Source organism: Botryllus schlosseri, chromosome 14 (assembly GCF_051294905.1).
Source record: "Botryllus schlosseri isolate E-star chromosome 14, Bs_hap1, whole genome shotgun sequence".
Taxonomy (NCBI): domain Eukaryota; kingdom Metazoa; phylum Chordata; class Ascidiacea; order Stolidobranchia; family Styelidae; genus Botryllus; species Botryllus schlosseri.
The window spans coordinates 22081563-22099291 of record NC_137249.1 but is presented as its reverse complement, the minus strand read 5'-3'; the positions used below and the strand labels follow the sequence as shown (position 1 = coordinate 22099291).

The 17729-nt window shown below is 42.0% G+C and overlaps 2 protein-coding genes across 2 annotated transcripts in view; one reads left to right on the top strand and one right to left on the bottom strand.

The window, feature by feature from the left end:
* The window catches only part of LOC145456510 (uncharacterized), a 487292-nt gene that overhangs the window by 242104 nt on the left and 227459 nt on the right, over positions 1 to 17729 (top strand). The window lies entirely within an intron of this gene.
* LOC145456591 (serum amyloid P-component-like) lies at positions 4117 to 5094 on the bottom strand. The gene has a single exon (XM_080334725.1). It carries the CDS (start codon positions 5078 to 5080, stop codon positions 4307 to 4309), a length of 774 nt encoding a protein of 257 aa, XP_080190851.1. The 5' UTR covers positions 5081 to 5094; the 3' UTR covers positions 4117 to 4306.

The window sequence follows — 17729 nt, the reverse complement described above, 5'->3', positions numbered from 1 at the left end:
CCTCGGTCAAAACAGACATGTGGGCTACTGCGGTTTCCTTCACAATAAGCCAGTCATGCTTCAAGTTTATGTGAAGCAGCTGTTGTTTGTTCATCATCATGTATTTAATTACTCAGCATATCTTGAACTAATCTTAAATAATTATCTGGGAACCAACCTATAATGCGCTTACAGAATCACCGCCGTTAGCAAACTCTTTTAACAACTAATTAGCAAGCCACCACCGTCGTGATCATTGAAGCATAGCCAATCGAGAGTCGCGATTTCTAGATTACTAGTCTTGTGGTCGTTCTGTGGTCGCTGGCACGCCCACTCGTCAGTCGCTACATTCAAGCGCTTTGCGACAAATCTTAACGACCTTCCTGTGAGCGTATTTCAGGCTCATTACTGTTTTTGATCAGTAATCTATAGAATAAGACATTGATACCCAACATTCTTGAGATTTTCCAAATTTTGGACAACCCTAACGTCTAGTTCGATACGGCGTCATGCCGACAAACAATCAACCGCGAATCAACCGCACCCGATATCGCACGTCTTGAGATTATGGATTGCACGATTCCTAGATTGATCAACGAGAACAGCAGACATTGCGGCGCCTGCATGGTAAATGACAATGCAGTAGTCAAATTCACATTGATTTCCTGATGGCGCTAAATGAACTCCGTGACATTCCCAATTCCAAGTTCAAATTGTAAGCATTGCTATCCATAACTTGCTGGTACTGCCGGTAAAATGTAGGCTTGTAGCGCAGCGTTCCAGACATGGGTGATCACTTCGTGAATGTAATCGATTTCGATTACGATTACCTCTCAATCACGTCGTTACGATTACGATTACAGCATAATCAGCAAGCAGTCGATTACGATTACGATTACTTTGAAAAATTAATCACGATTACTCACGATTACATTTAGATAGATGGATGGATGGATGGATGGATGGATGGATGGATGGATGGATGGATGGATGGATGGATGGATGGATGGATGGATGGATGGATGGATGGATGGACGGACGGACGGACGGACGGACGGACGGACGGACGGACGGACGGACGGACGGACGGACGGACGGACGGACGGACGGACGGACGGACGGACGGACGGACGGACGGACGGACGGACGGACGGACGGACGGATAGATGGGCTGGCGGGAAAGTCAAGAAACACTAATCTAGCTAAATCATGCTAATTGCTGGTATTAACGACAAGCCCATATTATATAGCAGAGTCTGGTGAGGATAAGCGTTATGAGATGATATTATTGTGATCTTTTTATCTGTTATGAAACTTAAAGTCATATCCATTCTCATGTGTTTTTGCGAAATCTCAAACCGCGTCGTGGGCTGCACAATTCCCTCTAACCTGACGGGCCGTCAGTTGGTGGCCTGTGGTCTATGGAGTAGCTTAATCGAAAAATATTTAATTTGTGTTTGAATCCATTTATGCACACGTTTTGTTCAGGCGGGTTATTGCGGGCAGCGCTGTATCTCTCGCGTCGAGATAGTTGCCTTCATTGATACTACTCAAAGTGGAATATTGAAATATGACCTGGCAGGGTCGAGATATAGTTGGCTCCATTGGTGCTATAATAGACCTACTTGGATTAGTTGGCGGCTGTGTCGATTGTCGACATTGGGAACATTGGTGACATTATCGACATTGGCGACATTGACAGAATAAATACTCCCCGTCGCTACGACACATCTTGCAAATTTCGTTCTCTGTACAAATGAATTGCAATTTGCCAATAATATTTGCAAGATTATCAATGATATTACTACAATAACAGTGATGATTTTTACTGCTCCTTAGCTTTTGTATAATGATCGTCTCACATCAGCAGGTTGCCTACCGCTAGCCTAAAGCAACCTAACAGTCTCAAGCGACCTTCTTCTGATAACTGCGACGAAGGCTAGAGTCATATCTATACCGTAAGTTATTTTTTATTTATTATTACTCTACTACTATTTTGTTGCAGGGGATGGTACTCAAATCAAAAGCATCAAATCTACTGGCATGAAATCGCGCGAAGATTATTCCCGAGTTGACTATATTTGACCAAAAACTTACACTTTGTTAATCTGCGAAATAAGTTTGGCCCTTGAACAGCTTGTAATATCTAGGATTGCATTGAAAACAAAAATCAATTTGAAACAAACATGTTTAAAGCAAGGCCTTTGTTTAAAACATGTTTTGATTGCTTATTTGAAGCCATGACGTCACGAATATTCAATCGTGACGCTTCAGTGGATTGGCATTGACAATTGAAAACATAGGGTAAATATAGCCCCTTTTGACGAAATATCTATATAGGCCTACTAGGGATGGTGTGAACGTGAGGTTCACGTTCGCGTTCTGAGTGTGAACCTCGGACATTTAGAGGTTCGCGTTCACAACAGAACCTTGGTAGGTTCTGCACTGTGAACCTTTTTCATATATTACAATTTTCACTTCATTATAAAAGATCTTTGGTTCAAATTTATTGCATTTTAACTGCGGGCCACTCTATGCATGGCGTTGGCAGCATTAAAAATCTACACTAAACGAGCATGCACCTTGACCATCTCAAAAGTTTTACTTGCTTTGTTACAAAAGTTTGTTCGAAATATCCAGCTTTCTGTTTGTGAGTATTTAGTGACTCTCTGCTGTGAGCTTGACCCGCAATCACACAACATCACAAGCGAAATACGTGGTCAGAGAATGATGCTTATTCAACCAAATAATGAGATTGATATCGTTTTCTGACGTAAGAAATCTAGCAGGCGTACGGGGTGAATCTAGACTTCATATCTTTACTGCATCATTAAAACCAAATCCGTGCGATTGAGGTGTTGGCTACTGCTGTAGCACTTGTTAATGGATTAATATCGGTAGCAAGTCTAGAAACCCGTTTTACACTTTGCTCAGTATCAATAGCAATACTCTGACGCCGAATACATTGTTCCGTCTGGCCTATAGACCGTTAAGGCGTAAGCTTATATTCACTGATGGGTCCTCGTAGAAATTGTTGGCAAAGCGGCGTAAGATATTGATTTTGTGGGAGTATTTTATCCTTTGATTGCCTCAGTTGATACATTTAGCGACGTTTAAAACGCCAATTTGTACATATGCATTGTGACATTATGTGGCCCGAGTCGTCGCTAGGTATCGTGTACATTAGGGCTGTTCAAAAAAAACATTTTTTCCTGAATCTTGCTGGTTACGTGATTAAATCGTTAGGTTGCCTTAAAAACGACGCACACCAAATTTCAATTCATTCCAACCAATAATAGCAGATTTCGTACAGTTTGAAATTTTTGAATTTACCCAAAGATGCAAAAAAAAATTTTTGTCAAATTTTTCTGTTAACCCCATGAAATTGTTGCGCTGTCTTCAAAGACGATGCAAAACAAATTTGACTCAATTCCAACCCGTAGAAGCGGAGATATTTGAGTTTTTCTTCGATAATTCGGGGATTATCCTTGATCGGTGGATAATCCAAGAAATATCATCGAAAAATTCAAATAACTCCGCTTCCACGGGTTAACCATCAAGATTCAGGAAAAAAAACTATTTTTGAACAGCCCTAGTGTACACTAATATTATAGGGCGTCACTTCATTGAAGATAGGGTTGTAATTAGCAATATGACGTCGCGTGACGTCATGAGGTTCACGTTCGAGTTCACACAGAACCTTTCAAAAAGGTTCGCGTTCACACGAACCTGAACCTTTCAGAGGTTCACACCATCCCTACTATATACTATTGCTTTTGGACCGACTATTTTGAGGCTTCCAACTATCCCATATGGTATACATCGGGTATATAGGGTGGTAATTGTCTGTAGGCTCATACAAATATTTTTTATACAATTTTGGCATGATTTTACAACTTAAAAAAACACAATTTTGTTTATATGGGTTTTTGCGTAAAACACTGTTTAAAACATGTTTTAAACTAATTGTTTTAAACAACCATTTGTTTTAAATGTGAGTCTAGTAATATCACACTGCATCTTCTACCCCTGCTTTGGTACATCGTACCCCAAGGGGTTCATCGACGTATCGACCCATGGTTAATAACCGATGCCGTTATCATCCGTGCCCCACCTTAGCGAAAGGAACGTGACAACTTCTAACTTAAGCAAATTATATTGCGATGATTAGTTTGAAAGTATTAAACGAAATAGAGTGCGCTATCGTATTATGTATTAAGACCACGGAGCCTCTACGAATTATTATACTCAATAGCTGTCTGGAGGTGATACAAACGTATCGCGAGTAGGCCTAATCGTCACATTGGTATAGCCTTTGTCTTGCCTTTCAGCAGCATTCATTTCCAATATACAATGCGTTAACAGCTCCATGCAACTGGACATGATCAGTCGAAAGCGCCATAGCATGCCCGGGTGCGCAGTGACACTTGTCCTGATACATGTATAACACCTCTTCATCTGACAGAATTCTGTCCCAGGCCATGTAATTTCTAATTTCTCCGTGAAGCGCTTGCGTCGCATCGAATCGTCCCACGGGAGAGTCTTGATCCTGGCCGACGATAAACGGTCCTCCGGTAGGAATGGGATTGCGATTGCTGAAACTAAGTCTTGTGTGCAGCGAGCCGTTGTAGTAGATTTTCATGAATCCTGCGGTTCTTCCCAGTGCAAAGCAAAGGTGGTTTTCCGTACCTGCCGCTAATGGATGAACATTTCCTACCTTATCCTCGCGGGAAACGTGAACATTCAATTTTCCGTTTGATTCAAATAACACGAGCACTGCATTTGAGTCAGAGAGAGTAGAGTAACTTAATATCGATCCGACGAAACGTCCAGTCCCATATACAGTAGCCCATGTACAGAAGGAGAATTCATCAATCGAGCGGATTGGGGTCTTCACTCTGATGAAATCCGTCTCCGACTTCCTTGGAAACACGTATGCCGTTTGTGGACACACGTCGCTGTATCCCCGTCGAATACCGAGACTGCATGTTCTGCTTGCACTGCCATCATCACAATCGTGGAAATGCCCTTTGCAACTTGACTCGGTAACGCAAATCGGTACGAGCAGGAATAAAATCATTTTTACTTGGAACAGATTCATTTCCTGCGCCTTGATATTTTGCTGTCTATAAATGGATCGTATAATACCTGAGAAACCAATATATATAGAATGTTGTTGTTACTATGATATTATATAGTCATCGGTATATTATTAGTAATATCGTAATCTTCCCTTAAAGCTAGAATCGTATATTAAACTATACCTTTGTAAATTTGGTAAGCTCTCATGCGATTCGACTGCGAAAACACTGATGTATCTAATCGCTTGTCGGGTGGTAATTTGTATCCCGCGCAATATCAGTAGCGCATATTAATTGCACGTTCTATCCATTGTGGCGAGATAGCGTAGTGGTATAATCCACAGCTGCACCACCAATGGGTTGCGGGTTCGAGTCAGGCCGAGGTCGACTTCAGAATTTCTAATTAATTGTTGGAGGTTTATCTAGGCTCCTCCTCGCCATCTCATGCGTGTAAGCGGTGTCTTATAAAAGCCAAGAAGTCGGGCGTGCCACAACTCGGCAGTTACGGAATAAAATTAAAGACAAATGACCTGGTGTAAATGGCCATAGAAGTCGATAAACACCATCATTACCACAAACCACAACAACGGTCTATCCTGGGGTCGGGAGCCTATGGATATTATAGGCCAGTGGTCAGGAACCTTTTTTGTCCGAAGAGCCATATTGGCCGTATTTTTTCCATCTCAACTCCAAAAGAGCCATACATGCCAATCCACTGTTACGTCACAATTAAAAATTCGTGACGTCATGGTAGCACTAATTGGAATTCACTACATGGGATTCCTCTTGTGCGCCACATTTTCTCTGTAAAAACAGGTATTTATGTTGTTCGAAAATAAAGCTCGAAACGAGAGGTAAGATGCGAACGGGCCAAGCCTCAGCAATGATAACGCAATTCATCGTAAGTAGCTTAGAATTTCTTATAACTGATATTAATCGAATGTGACTGTCGCATTGATTCCGAAAATTTAAATACTTATTGACTTTTCAATTCCTAAAGTATTCGGCGGTAACGAAACGTTGCGCTACACAGGGTTGTAATGACTCGAGTGATGACTCGACTTGACTCGAGTCATTTTCTCTAGATACAGGAATGACTCTACTCGAGTAAATTTGTGTATTGACTCGACTTGGACTCGAGTCATTTGAACCAAGTCATGTGACGCGATACTCAGATGGCCAAGACCGACGTTTCATTGTAATTTCGAAGAATAGTAAAGTAACGACACTATTGTGATTTCGTCTATTGGTACTGGTACTTGAAAATGCGGCCAGAAACTGCGAAAACTGAGGAAAGTTAGTATATTATAAATGCGAACCATTCGATATCACCAAACTGAGCTATAAAAAGTTGTTTTAGCAAGACTATAGCTCGGAACTGAGCAGTCAAGACAATGACTCGGACTCGAGTTAAAACACCATGACTCGGCCTCGACCCTCTGCTCGCTGACTTGGGCTCGGACTCGGACTTCCAATCAAAGTTTACGCAGCACGCGATGTCCGGGTACATCAAATTCGCGAGGGAAATTGGTCGCTGGTGCTACAGCAGCAACTTAAATTGGAGGATTTTGTAAAGGGTCCGAGCCCTTAACCCTGGATACGCGATATACGCCACTACCTTGACCTCTCAAATACAATTTTATGCGGCCACGAGAATATTTATTCTGGCCGTTAAGAAAATTTACTAACAAGTTGCTGCAATATCGATAAAATTAGGTATAAAATTCAAAATATGTCAAAGAGCCATATTTTATACCCAAAAGAGCCATATATGGCGAGCCATAGGTTCCCGACCACTGTTATAGGCTATGTCTCTTTTATGGATACTATATGACTCTCAAAACTGGCGTATTCCTCTCAAAATCGTAACATTTATGTCAAATAATGGCTGCTGATAATTACCCGTAATGCTCAATGCTCAATTACCAGTCCTATGTAATAGTTATTTTGTTTATAATAGGAAAAAAAAACGGCACCTCATCAACTTATTTAGAGGTGTACATGGAAGAAATCTAAAACGTCTAGTTCAGGGGTTCTCAGCCGTTCTTTGCCCGTGGCCCATTTTCCGGTTTGGAAATGTTCTATGGCCCACCTCTTATCCTAGAGTAATAGTCCCGTTCAGGGCGTGGTCATCGCTGGCGCCGATATGCCTATTTCTCTAAAATCTGCGCATTTTTCTCTTACTGATCATTACAAGTGTAGACCTTCAAGGTAATGAAATCACGCGAAGCGCGATGAAAATTTTAAAGTTGAGTAAATCTCCTCCAACAAACAAACGACCAAAGAGATTTGGGCCCCTTTGAGCTCCCCCCAATTGGGAGTTTTAGGTGCGGCAGTTACGGTCCTGGTAGATCGTATACCTCCTGCGTACATTAATATGACCGCTGTTCCACTCACGTCGCGAAACCTAATAATCTAATCCCCGCATCCATTGTGTGATTGCGGTTTCGCTTCCACAATGGTGCGGATTAGGACTGGGCCAGCTTCAAACAATTCTTTGGTGAAAGGGATACTACACACATGTGGAGAAAGAATATTTCAATGTTCAAGCTGTACAATGTACATATAGTATGTCCTGTATCTACTGAAGTTGCGATGTCAGAACATCCAATCCAATGGTACAATCATTTCATGTGACTCTTACATTATGTACAATGATTTCAAGACCGGAAATTATAAACCGACTCCAAACATTAATGCACGTACTGCTCTAAATTCTCAATAAATTACGATTCGTTGCGGCGGTGCCGTATACTTCGACAGGAAATTAAATTGATAATAAATTGCGATTATGGCTATTTTTATATTACAATAATACGACCTGCCAAGGTACCGTAAATCTACATCAAATACACTTCTGTCCGAGTTTAATGGACAGCCCTTTTAACCGCATACGGCCCTGCTGGAATACTGGTCACTTCTGCACTAACTTCAAGTTAATATATAATCGAAATTATTTTCGTTGTCGTAGCCGGGGAATAAAATCGTCCGTTTCCTCTCCCATTTTCGACTTGTAGATTACGACTCCAAACGTGCCATTACGTCCCATACGAGTCGGAAGAAAAACTTACGGTAGCCTACGTGTAATGTTATAATATGAATATGTTTTGAGTGAATAACATAACAAATATACCCAAATTTTCACTAGTTCTACAATATTCCAAATAGCTCTGTGGCCCACCTCAAATGCTCCTGTGGCCCACCAGTGGGCCATGGCCCACCCTTTGAGAACCCTGGTCTAGTTCGAGAGGTCGTCACGCCGGCAACCAATCAATCGCGGATCAACCGCACTCGACATCTCAAGCCTTGAAATTATGGATTGCACGATTCCTAGATTGAAGAGCTTCTTGGAGGTACAGAACTTCAATATACAATTAAATAGTATATTCATATTGAAATGAACCCGAATATTTTCGGCTGACACTCGTCAGGGGTAATCGTCAGCAACTAGTAGAGAATTGGAAAGAACATTGTATATCAACAATCGTATCACAAAATATGACGTCACCAGCATGAAATTTCGAATGAGAGAGCGTTCAATGTACTATTTTTAGGTGATACACGAACTCCTTTTGTTGACAGAGTTTTGGTTGGTGTATTTTGATAAAAGTTGATTCCAAGGCACACAAATGGAATTGTGAACGGCCTCGACCTACGATTCGAAATCGGTCGTCTCGATAATTATTCGCACAAATCGGATTATCCAACAGATGTTTGCCGATGGCAGAATTAATGGCTTTTGATCGATCAGCATCAATCTTGAGTGGATGAGTTAAGGGTGAGCTTTTCACATCGCGTGACGCACGTGTTCTGATAAATCTGGGGACATGTTGGTTTATGCGGTCCTGCAGACGTCTTGACGTTCTTCCCACGTAGCCACAATCACAGTGGCACCTATATTCGTACACTACATTACTTTGTTGAAGTGCAGGAAGCACGTCTTTGCGTGTTGAAGGGAGCAGTTGTGTTGTTGTAAAAATCACATTGGTTTTGACTGTATCGTAACATTTACCGACAGCAGAAATCAATGTTTTATCCCAAGGGTCGGCAACCTACGGCCCGCGGGCCGGATCCGGCCCGCCAAGCGAAATCGTCCGGCCCGCGACATAATAATTAGTTATCACAAGAATGCGGCCCGCCGTTTCACAATGAGTTTCAATCAGCAGTGCAGCACTGCTCGGAAAGAACGCGGCATTGATACGATATAAGTTGCCTAAATCGTATTAGTACATTGTGACGCCACAAAACGAAGGCGGTTGAAGTAGGAGATGGAGATTGTCTAGACCAGTGGTTCTCAACCTTTTTCACCTCGCGGACCGGTAAAGCTTCAAAAAATATTTGGCGGACCGGTGGACTTTCAAAAATTGAAATCAATCCAATGTAAAGTAAACAAACGTTTTATTGCAAGTGTATGGTGTGATGGAGACTGGTGATTTGAGGGATTTGACCGTAATTAATTTTGTTCATGATGGCATCCATGTGATTTTACGATAGTGATCGAGTCTGCCGAGTCGAGGTAAATTTGCCTTGCCCAGATAAACGTGACGTCCGAGAGTCGTTTACAGTCCTTCGCGCCGAAGGCCGCGGATTTAATCGACCACGCTAACTCGAGTAATATTATTCTCTCCGACATTATCGAGAGAAGAAGTGTTTCGCAGTCGAACCAAGCATCTTCAGCTACCTTGCTCATTGCCCACTACCACACCAGATGTAGGCTAGCTGCTCAGGCTACTAGGAATACAATACGGCGCACGTGAGCAGGGTGAGCACCCGGCAACAGCTATACCTTGCCATCCACAAAATCACGCCCAAAAAAGCTCTTCTTCAGCCCACCCCCAAAGAAACGTTGGTCATGAGCCATCCACAGGGTAATAAACCAAACTTCTGGGGGTTTCGCCCCGATAGTTGAATGGATGTTTTCACCAGGAATTGTGAGCACATTCATTTTATTCATTGTAGCCAGAGAGTTTACGTAACCTAATCGCACCAAGCGCGAACATCGGTCATCGGTCAATAATATTAGGAATTGCATATTTGTTGCTGTAAATTTGGGCAATGGACAATGGACAATTAGACATATATATATTGAGATTTTCGGTCAACGAAGGACATTCGTTTACGACCAAGGTTTTCTTGCTGGCGAATGTTTTGACACACTTTTCGGAGTCGCATGTTAGCCTAAAGTTTATTATATGTTGGTGCGTTGACTGACGCTGAAATGCCTGTGTCTATAAATCACGTGTGTTTCTTGACGAAATGGCACCCAGTCAGTGGCAATAAATCGCGCATGCCACGGAAAAATTTGAAAAAAGTTCGATCAAGTTAATACTCAATAATTTATGTTCATCCACGCAATAATTTTAGGCCCTCTTAAAGCTCAGACCCGCTCCAATTGCGGGGATTGAGATGCGGCAGTTACGGTCCCGCACAAAATGAATTATTCGAAAGCGAATGATCGCCCAAACTGCGCGACTTAGTGAGTAAGCTTGTACTTGTCGCTCGCATTTCGTCAAATGGCACTGCTTGAACTTCAAGTCAAATCGAACATGTTTCCAGACCTAATGTTACCTCACGAAGTTTTGATTCAGTTTAAAATTTGATGCTTTATTTTTATTTTATCAATTAGACAAACCTTCAAAACATATGCATCTTGAAATTTACCTGGCGGACCGGCACGAAAGTCGTCGCGGACCGGCACCGGTCCGCGGACCGGCGGTTGAGAACCACTGGTCTAGACTAGAGTAAACTAGATCAGTGCTTATCAATCGGGTGTATCTCGCAACCGAAGGTGTATCATACTTTTTGAAGGGTTTACCGATGGGGTGTGACAATAAAGGTGTCCTTCCTCTGCTTCAAAAACGCTACACTGAATACATGAGATGTTGAGGTGCATTTGAAACAAATCTGCGACTCGGGGAATGAGCATATCGCTGCATGACTTTGACAAAGAGTACGTTCTTGAAATTGATCTTTATCCCAGCTTATCAAACGATGCAAAAGCCATCGCATCGATTTTTGGTAGCACGTACGCATGTGCGCAATAGTTTTGAACAATGAAATTCACGAAGAGCAAGCCAAGATCACGTATCTCGGACGCCCATTTAGAATATGGTCTGATTCTTGCTTCATCTGACTGTTACCAGAAGTTGAAAACCTTTCACAAAGCAAGCTACGTCAATTGTCATATTTATTCTGCGTTGTTGAAGTGTAAATACATGTGTTTTATGATTGGTATGATAGAGATTGCAGCAATGTATGATAATATACCGAAGTGAGCGGAAAATATAGTATTAAGAAAAATTCCGGCCCGCCAAAAAGTTGTACACTCGAAATTTGGCCCGTGACTAGCAAAAGGTTGCCGACCCCTGTTTTATCCCATGGGCTCAATTTTTGCCTGCCGCCTACCACTGTCAAGAATGAGGAGGTATTTGCGGAATTTGAAGTTCTCCTCGGCCAATTAAAACACCACGAACCTAAATCAGACGAGGGTATACCTGCTCTCAAAGCTCGGTTATCAGATTTGGCGCATTCGTATTTTGGATGCCCGGTCGACAAGGCGGATTTCCTGATGAACAAAGAGTGTTTCCTAGCCATCAAAGCATTGCGATCCAACCCTGAAATTCACATCACCAAACCAGACAAAGGATCCGGTGTTGTCATTCTGAACAAAGCTGACTACATTTCGAAAATGGAATCAATATTGCATGACAAAACCAAATTTATCTCGCTTGGTTCGGTTTCGGAATTTGATAATACACCTAAAATTGAAAGACGACTGACCAACCGTTTGCTGACATTGAAGAAAAACGGTGTCCTAACGGCAGAAACATACAGCGCCATCAGACCGACGGGATCGCAAAGACCACGCATGTACGGACTGCCAAAAACTCACAAAGACAATGTCCCAGTGAGACCTATACTTTCCATGATCGGGTCTGCTCACCATCAGCTGGCAAAATGGCTTATTGACATTTTGGAACCGGTTCGGGAATTGTACGGCACGGAATGTGTTTGCGATTCGTTCACGTTCGCTGGTGAAATACGAAACCTGGATTTGCCGAATCCAGACGTGTTTCTGAGCTCATTTGATATCTCTAGACTTTTTACGAACGTTCCGCTGCATGAGACTATTGATATTTGTGCCAACCCGCTGTACGGTGGTAAGTTACCGCCACCATCAATCCCGCGTAACGTCTTTGTGGAACTTTTACAAGCGGCAACCTGCTCGGTGGAATTTAGCTTTAACGAGGTCATGTTTCGCCAAATAGACGGCTTAGCCATGGGTAGTCCCCTGGGACCTATTTTGGCCAACATTTTCGTAGGGTATTACGAGGGCGAGCTTCTGTCCCAGCGTGAGTCCGCCAAACCACTATTGTACCGCCGATACGTAGATGATACATTTGTCATTTTCAGGAATGAATCGGAGTGTGACCAATTTCTCATTCGCTTAAACTCGCTTCACCCGGCCTTGCAATTCACAATAGAAAAAGAACGCAATAACTCATTATCATTTCTGGACGTATTAGTTGAAAAGCGCAATACCAACAAATTTGAAACGTCTGTTTTCAGAAAACCGACATTCACAGGCCAATACCTTCGCTGGAATTCATTTAGTCCTCGGCGCAGAAAAATTAACCTCATAGGCACACTCGTGCATAGAGCGCTGATGATATGTTCGGGTAACAAACTGAGTTTAGAACTTGACTACATCCGAAAAATCTTACTTGATAACGGTTACCCTGAACACGTCATCAGCCGCGGCATGGAGAGGAAATTAACGCAATTCAACGCAGAAAAACGAACAGAGCCCACCGCACGAACAATAAAAGATGTTTATATCCATCTACCTTGGATTGGCCCCATTTCCACCCGCTTTGAAAAACAATTGATTTCTGCTGTCGGTAAATGTTACGATACAGTCAAAACCAATGTGATTTTTACAACAACACAACTGCTCCCTTCAACACGCAAAGACGTGCTTGCTGCACTTCAACAAAGTAATGTAGTGTACGAATATAGGTGCCACTGTGATTGTGGCTACGTGGGAAGAACGTCAAGACGTCTGCAGGACCGCATAAACCAACATGTCCCCAGATTGATCAGAACACGTGCGTCACGCGATGTGAAAAGCTCACCCTTAACTCATCCACTCAAGATTGATGCTGATCGATCAAAAGCCATTAATTCTGCCATCGGCAAACATCTGTTGGATAATCCGATTTGTGCGAATAATTATCGAGACGACCGATTTCGAATCGTAGGTCGAGGCCGTTCACAATTCCATTTGTGTGCCTTGGAATCAACTTTTATCAAAATACACCAACCAAAACTCTGTCAACAAAAGGAGTTCGTGTATCACCTAAAAATAGTACATTGAACGCTCTCTCATTCGAAATTTCATGCTGGTGACGTCATATTTTGTGATACGATTGTTGATATACAATGTTCTTTCCAATTCTCTACTAGTTGCTGACGATTACCCCTGACGAGTGTCAGCCGAAATATTCGGGTTCATTTCAATATGAATATACTATTTGATTCCTAGATTGATCAACGAGAATAGGAGACATTGCGACGCCTGCATGTCAAATGACAATTCATTAGTCAAATTCACATCGACTTCCTGATTAATGGCGCGAAATGATCTCCGTGACATTCCCAATTACCAGTTCAAATTGCAAGCATATATCCATCCATAGCTTGCTGGTACTGACGTTAATATGTAGGTTTGTAGCGCAATGTTATGTTACTACCGAATAATTTGAGAATGCGTAGTCAAGTTAACGGCTTTAAACAAATCATTTTAGTTACCAATCCTGATTTAGGGGCACTGATTGAATCGTGCGTGGCTGTCACCTGTCAGTAGACGGATTCAGGTTGGCTACCGTCGCGAGTCTTGCACGGACTACTTGGTTGGAAACTGGATCATTTGCAATAAAGCGTGCTGCTGAACGATAAACAGTAGATTCGAACTGATACTCTTTTCTTAAAGTGTTGATTTTGCTTCTAAATGCGCATGTTATTTGCCTTACATATCGAAAAAAATATCGTTTGGCTATCACGGAATCAAGATTTATAATATGTAGCCTCAAAAGGTTCCCGACCATCGCCTCGCTTGCTCATTGCTCAACTGTATTCTTGATTGCTGCGGTAAGGCTGGGCAGAATCGAGTATGTGAGTGATTCGATTCTGAATCACGTAATATGCTTCGAGTCGAGTCGAGTAATCGAGTATCACTCATTATGACGTCATAACAGAACGTAATATGTGAAAATTCAAATATGCACCTTTTATGCCACCACAAAGAATATAAGGCCTGCTATTCATCACATGAAAGATACGTTGGTAATTTTTCGACCATACTGATTTTATTGCACTTGGTGACAATGTTGTGGGACGATCATTACTTCGGAAATGTGCTAGTTCCAGTAACGTTCGTAGCTATGCACTATGTTTCGTATGCTACGATACGGCCAGTCAAGGTTTCAAGGCTTCAACAGTGAAAATTACTGTCGAAACTATTACTCTCGCTGATAAATTAACTTCCAGTGGCGATGAGCGTATAATATCAGTACTCGAAAACATCGTCTTTTGCAGTGTTGGGATCAAGTCACTACCTTCGAGTCACGAGTCATCTCGAGTCGTTGCAGAATTTCACTCGAGTCAAGTCAAGTCAATCGATTTTCGAAGGTGACTCGAGTCAAGTCAGGTCACTCGATTTTTGTAGGTGACTCGAGTCAAGTCGAGTCAAGTCAAGTCAAGTCACGAGTCAAGTCACAATTTAAGTCAAATTGAATTTTCGAACTATGAGTGAAGATTTAAAGTCATAATATTTTCCAGCTGTGTGAAAAATAGATTAATTAACCTTTATCTTGAATCAAATAACGAATATAAGGTTAAATATAGGCTACTAGCAAAAAGGCGTTGTATCGCACTAATAAAATACTTGAGTATATAGTTACAAGCTACTGTCTGTTATTATCAGCCAAAATAGAGGGCCGAATATGAAGCCTAGAGAAGTTTAAACAAATTGATATGGTACAATACACTATTCATCTACATATCCGTGAGAATGTAAACGCATAAACTATATTCATTCGATTTAAGTCATACAAGAGGGTTGGTAAAGGTTAGCACTGCGCCATCTAAGAAACATAGCTATAGATTAATCTACTACTACCACAGCAACGTAAACTCTGATCATTTCGTTTGCGGCCAATTTATTTGTGATGTAACAATGGAGGACCAGTGGAAGTGGAACATGATTGGAAGACTGGTTGCTCTCGTGTCACTGACGTGCCGTAAATTATCCGAACATACACATGATACAGTGATTTAGTCGACACAATTTACTTAATGATGACTTGAAATTGACTCGTAAATTTTGCTCCGAGTCACGAGTCAATCCACATTTCTGAAGCGCCAAGTCAAGTCAAGTCAAGTCATACGAAAAAGATGACTCGAGTCTGACTCGAGTCAAGTCATGACTCGAGTCATCCCAACACTGGTCTTTTGCTACTCGACTCGAATCATCACAATTAGAGCCCGACCGATTATCGGCTCGCCGATAATATCGAGTCGATATCACACTTGGAAAGAAATATCGGTATCGGCCATTGGAGGTAAAAAATTATCGGCCATTTACGTGACGTCACAACAAGGTGGTAGGGAATCAGAGAAGATGCGAGGTCTTCACTGCTTGTCGGTAAACTAGAAAGATAAATGGCCAAGCTGCATAGTGCATGCAGGCCAGTAGGACTATGTGAGAAATATTATAGATTACTAACCTACGGAGGTTAGCAATCTATAGAAATATACTTTGACCGTTATGCTAGGGTTACCATATTTTGGTCAAACAAATTCCGGACACTCTTTAGCGCCAACTAGCGGATTTTAAAATGAGTTGTAACTCATTGACCGTCAATATGACGTCACACTGGAAAAGCATTGTCCATCGACTGTATTGTATACACTATACAGGGATGGAGTGGAACATAGGTCATGAATTGGGCCATCTGTAATGTGAGCTCTGGTGATTGCTACTTGCTACGGTCTGCAGTAGATTCCTCCACGCGCCGGATGAAATCATCTGGAGGGCCGTGTCTGGCCTGTCAGGGTTGTGTTTGGCAGTCCTGCTATACTGTTAGGTCGGTGGGCTATCTGTATATGTGTTTTAATCAGATCCGAAACAACATTTTTCTCCTCCCCCCCTTCCGCCCAAAAAAGCACTGATCTTGGGCCCACCATAGGATTGTCGATGTAACTTGTTCGGCACTTACTATATACATTTGGCTGTTAAATTTTATGTATGAATTCTGCCAATAATATTGATTCTTCCATATATTAGGCTACTATAAAATGCACTAGCAGGCTGCACATCCGGTTATTTCCAACCTTCTATGGTCGCGACCTCATTTTCCACTTGAAAATGTTCCGTGGCAAAGCTCAACATCATCGCGATCCCCAGATAAAGGCGAACGACACCAAGATTTGGAACCACTGTCTGTGATTGAAGCATCCAATCGGCCTTAACCAGCTCCAGGAATATACTATTAGCTAATAATTGCGATTACAATCAGACTTATTTTAGTAAATAATGGTTATTTATTTTACTTTTGATTGCATTTTTTGGAGAGGGTGGTGCCTGCTGCCATAATAATGTTTATGTTGATTTACGAAAAACTTTTGAGCCTGCTTCAAGCCTTCAAAATTCCGGACATTTAGGCATATTTTAGAAATTCCTCCCGGACGCAGATTTTTCACTGAAATTCCGGACATGTCCGGGAAATTCCGGACGTATGGCAACCCTACGTTATGCCCCAGTGACTTCGTGGGAATCCCCCCTGCAGTGATCGAATACCAAAGACAGAGAGCAGCTGGATGGATAGTTGTCTGCAGAAGATTACCATCGATCAGAGAAATGAGAACTTCATTCATGCTGGACTGACCTTCGTGATGATGGAGAAAAGCGTCGCGTCGAAACAATTTTCTGTAGATAGTGCTGGTGGTGTCTGTGTAAGAAGCTCACAAGCCAAGGCAACAAAGCAAAAAATACCAGTAATATATGAAGTCATCTGACTGAGGCCTGAGCGGCCACCATGATGGGGAATATGCGAGACTAGATTGCAAGGAAATCAAGCAAAGGTGGAGCAGAGCCAACAATTCATACGGAAATCTTTGATTCCATGATGACATGGGCCAATGCTGATGAAAGAGCGTCAAATATCGATCAATTGATTGCTGAAATGCTGGTCATGGACTCATGGTCAAGGCCCAAGGGGATGGGTGGAGCAGTAGCAGACGTGAACAATGTGAGTTGTTTTGCACATTCTCTTCTGCTATTTGTTAATGATGCGCTGAAGGCTCCAGGTGCACTGCCAGAATAATATCAATATTTGGTAGAACCAATGAAAGAAAGATCCCCTGCAGCAGAGTGGTGGAACCGAAATAAAGAAAGATTTCCAATTCTTGCTCTGCCACTAACTATGGTACCAAGTGAAAGACTACTCACTCTGTTCAGTGCTATATACATCATTTATGAAGACCACAGAAGTTCACTCGTGGGATAAAGGGGCGAGAAATTATGCTTTGTGAACTGTAATCTGCAACTGCTAGACTGGTGCTATTGATATATTTATTATAGATCATTCATTTCATGTTCAAGCATGG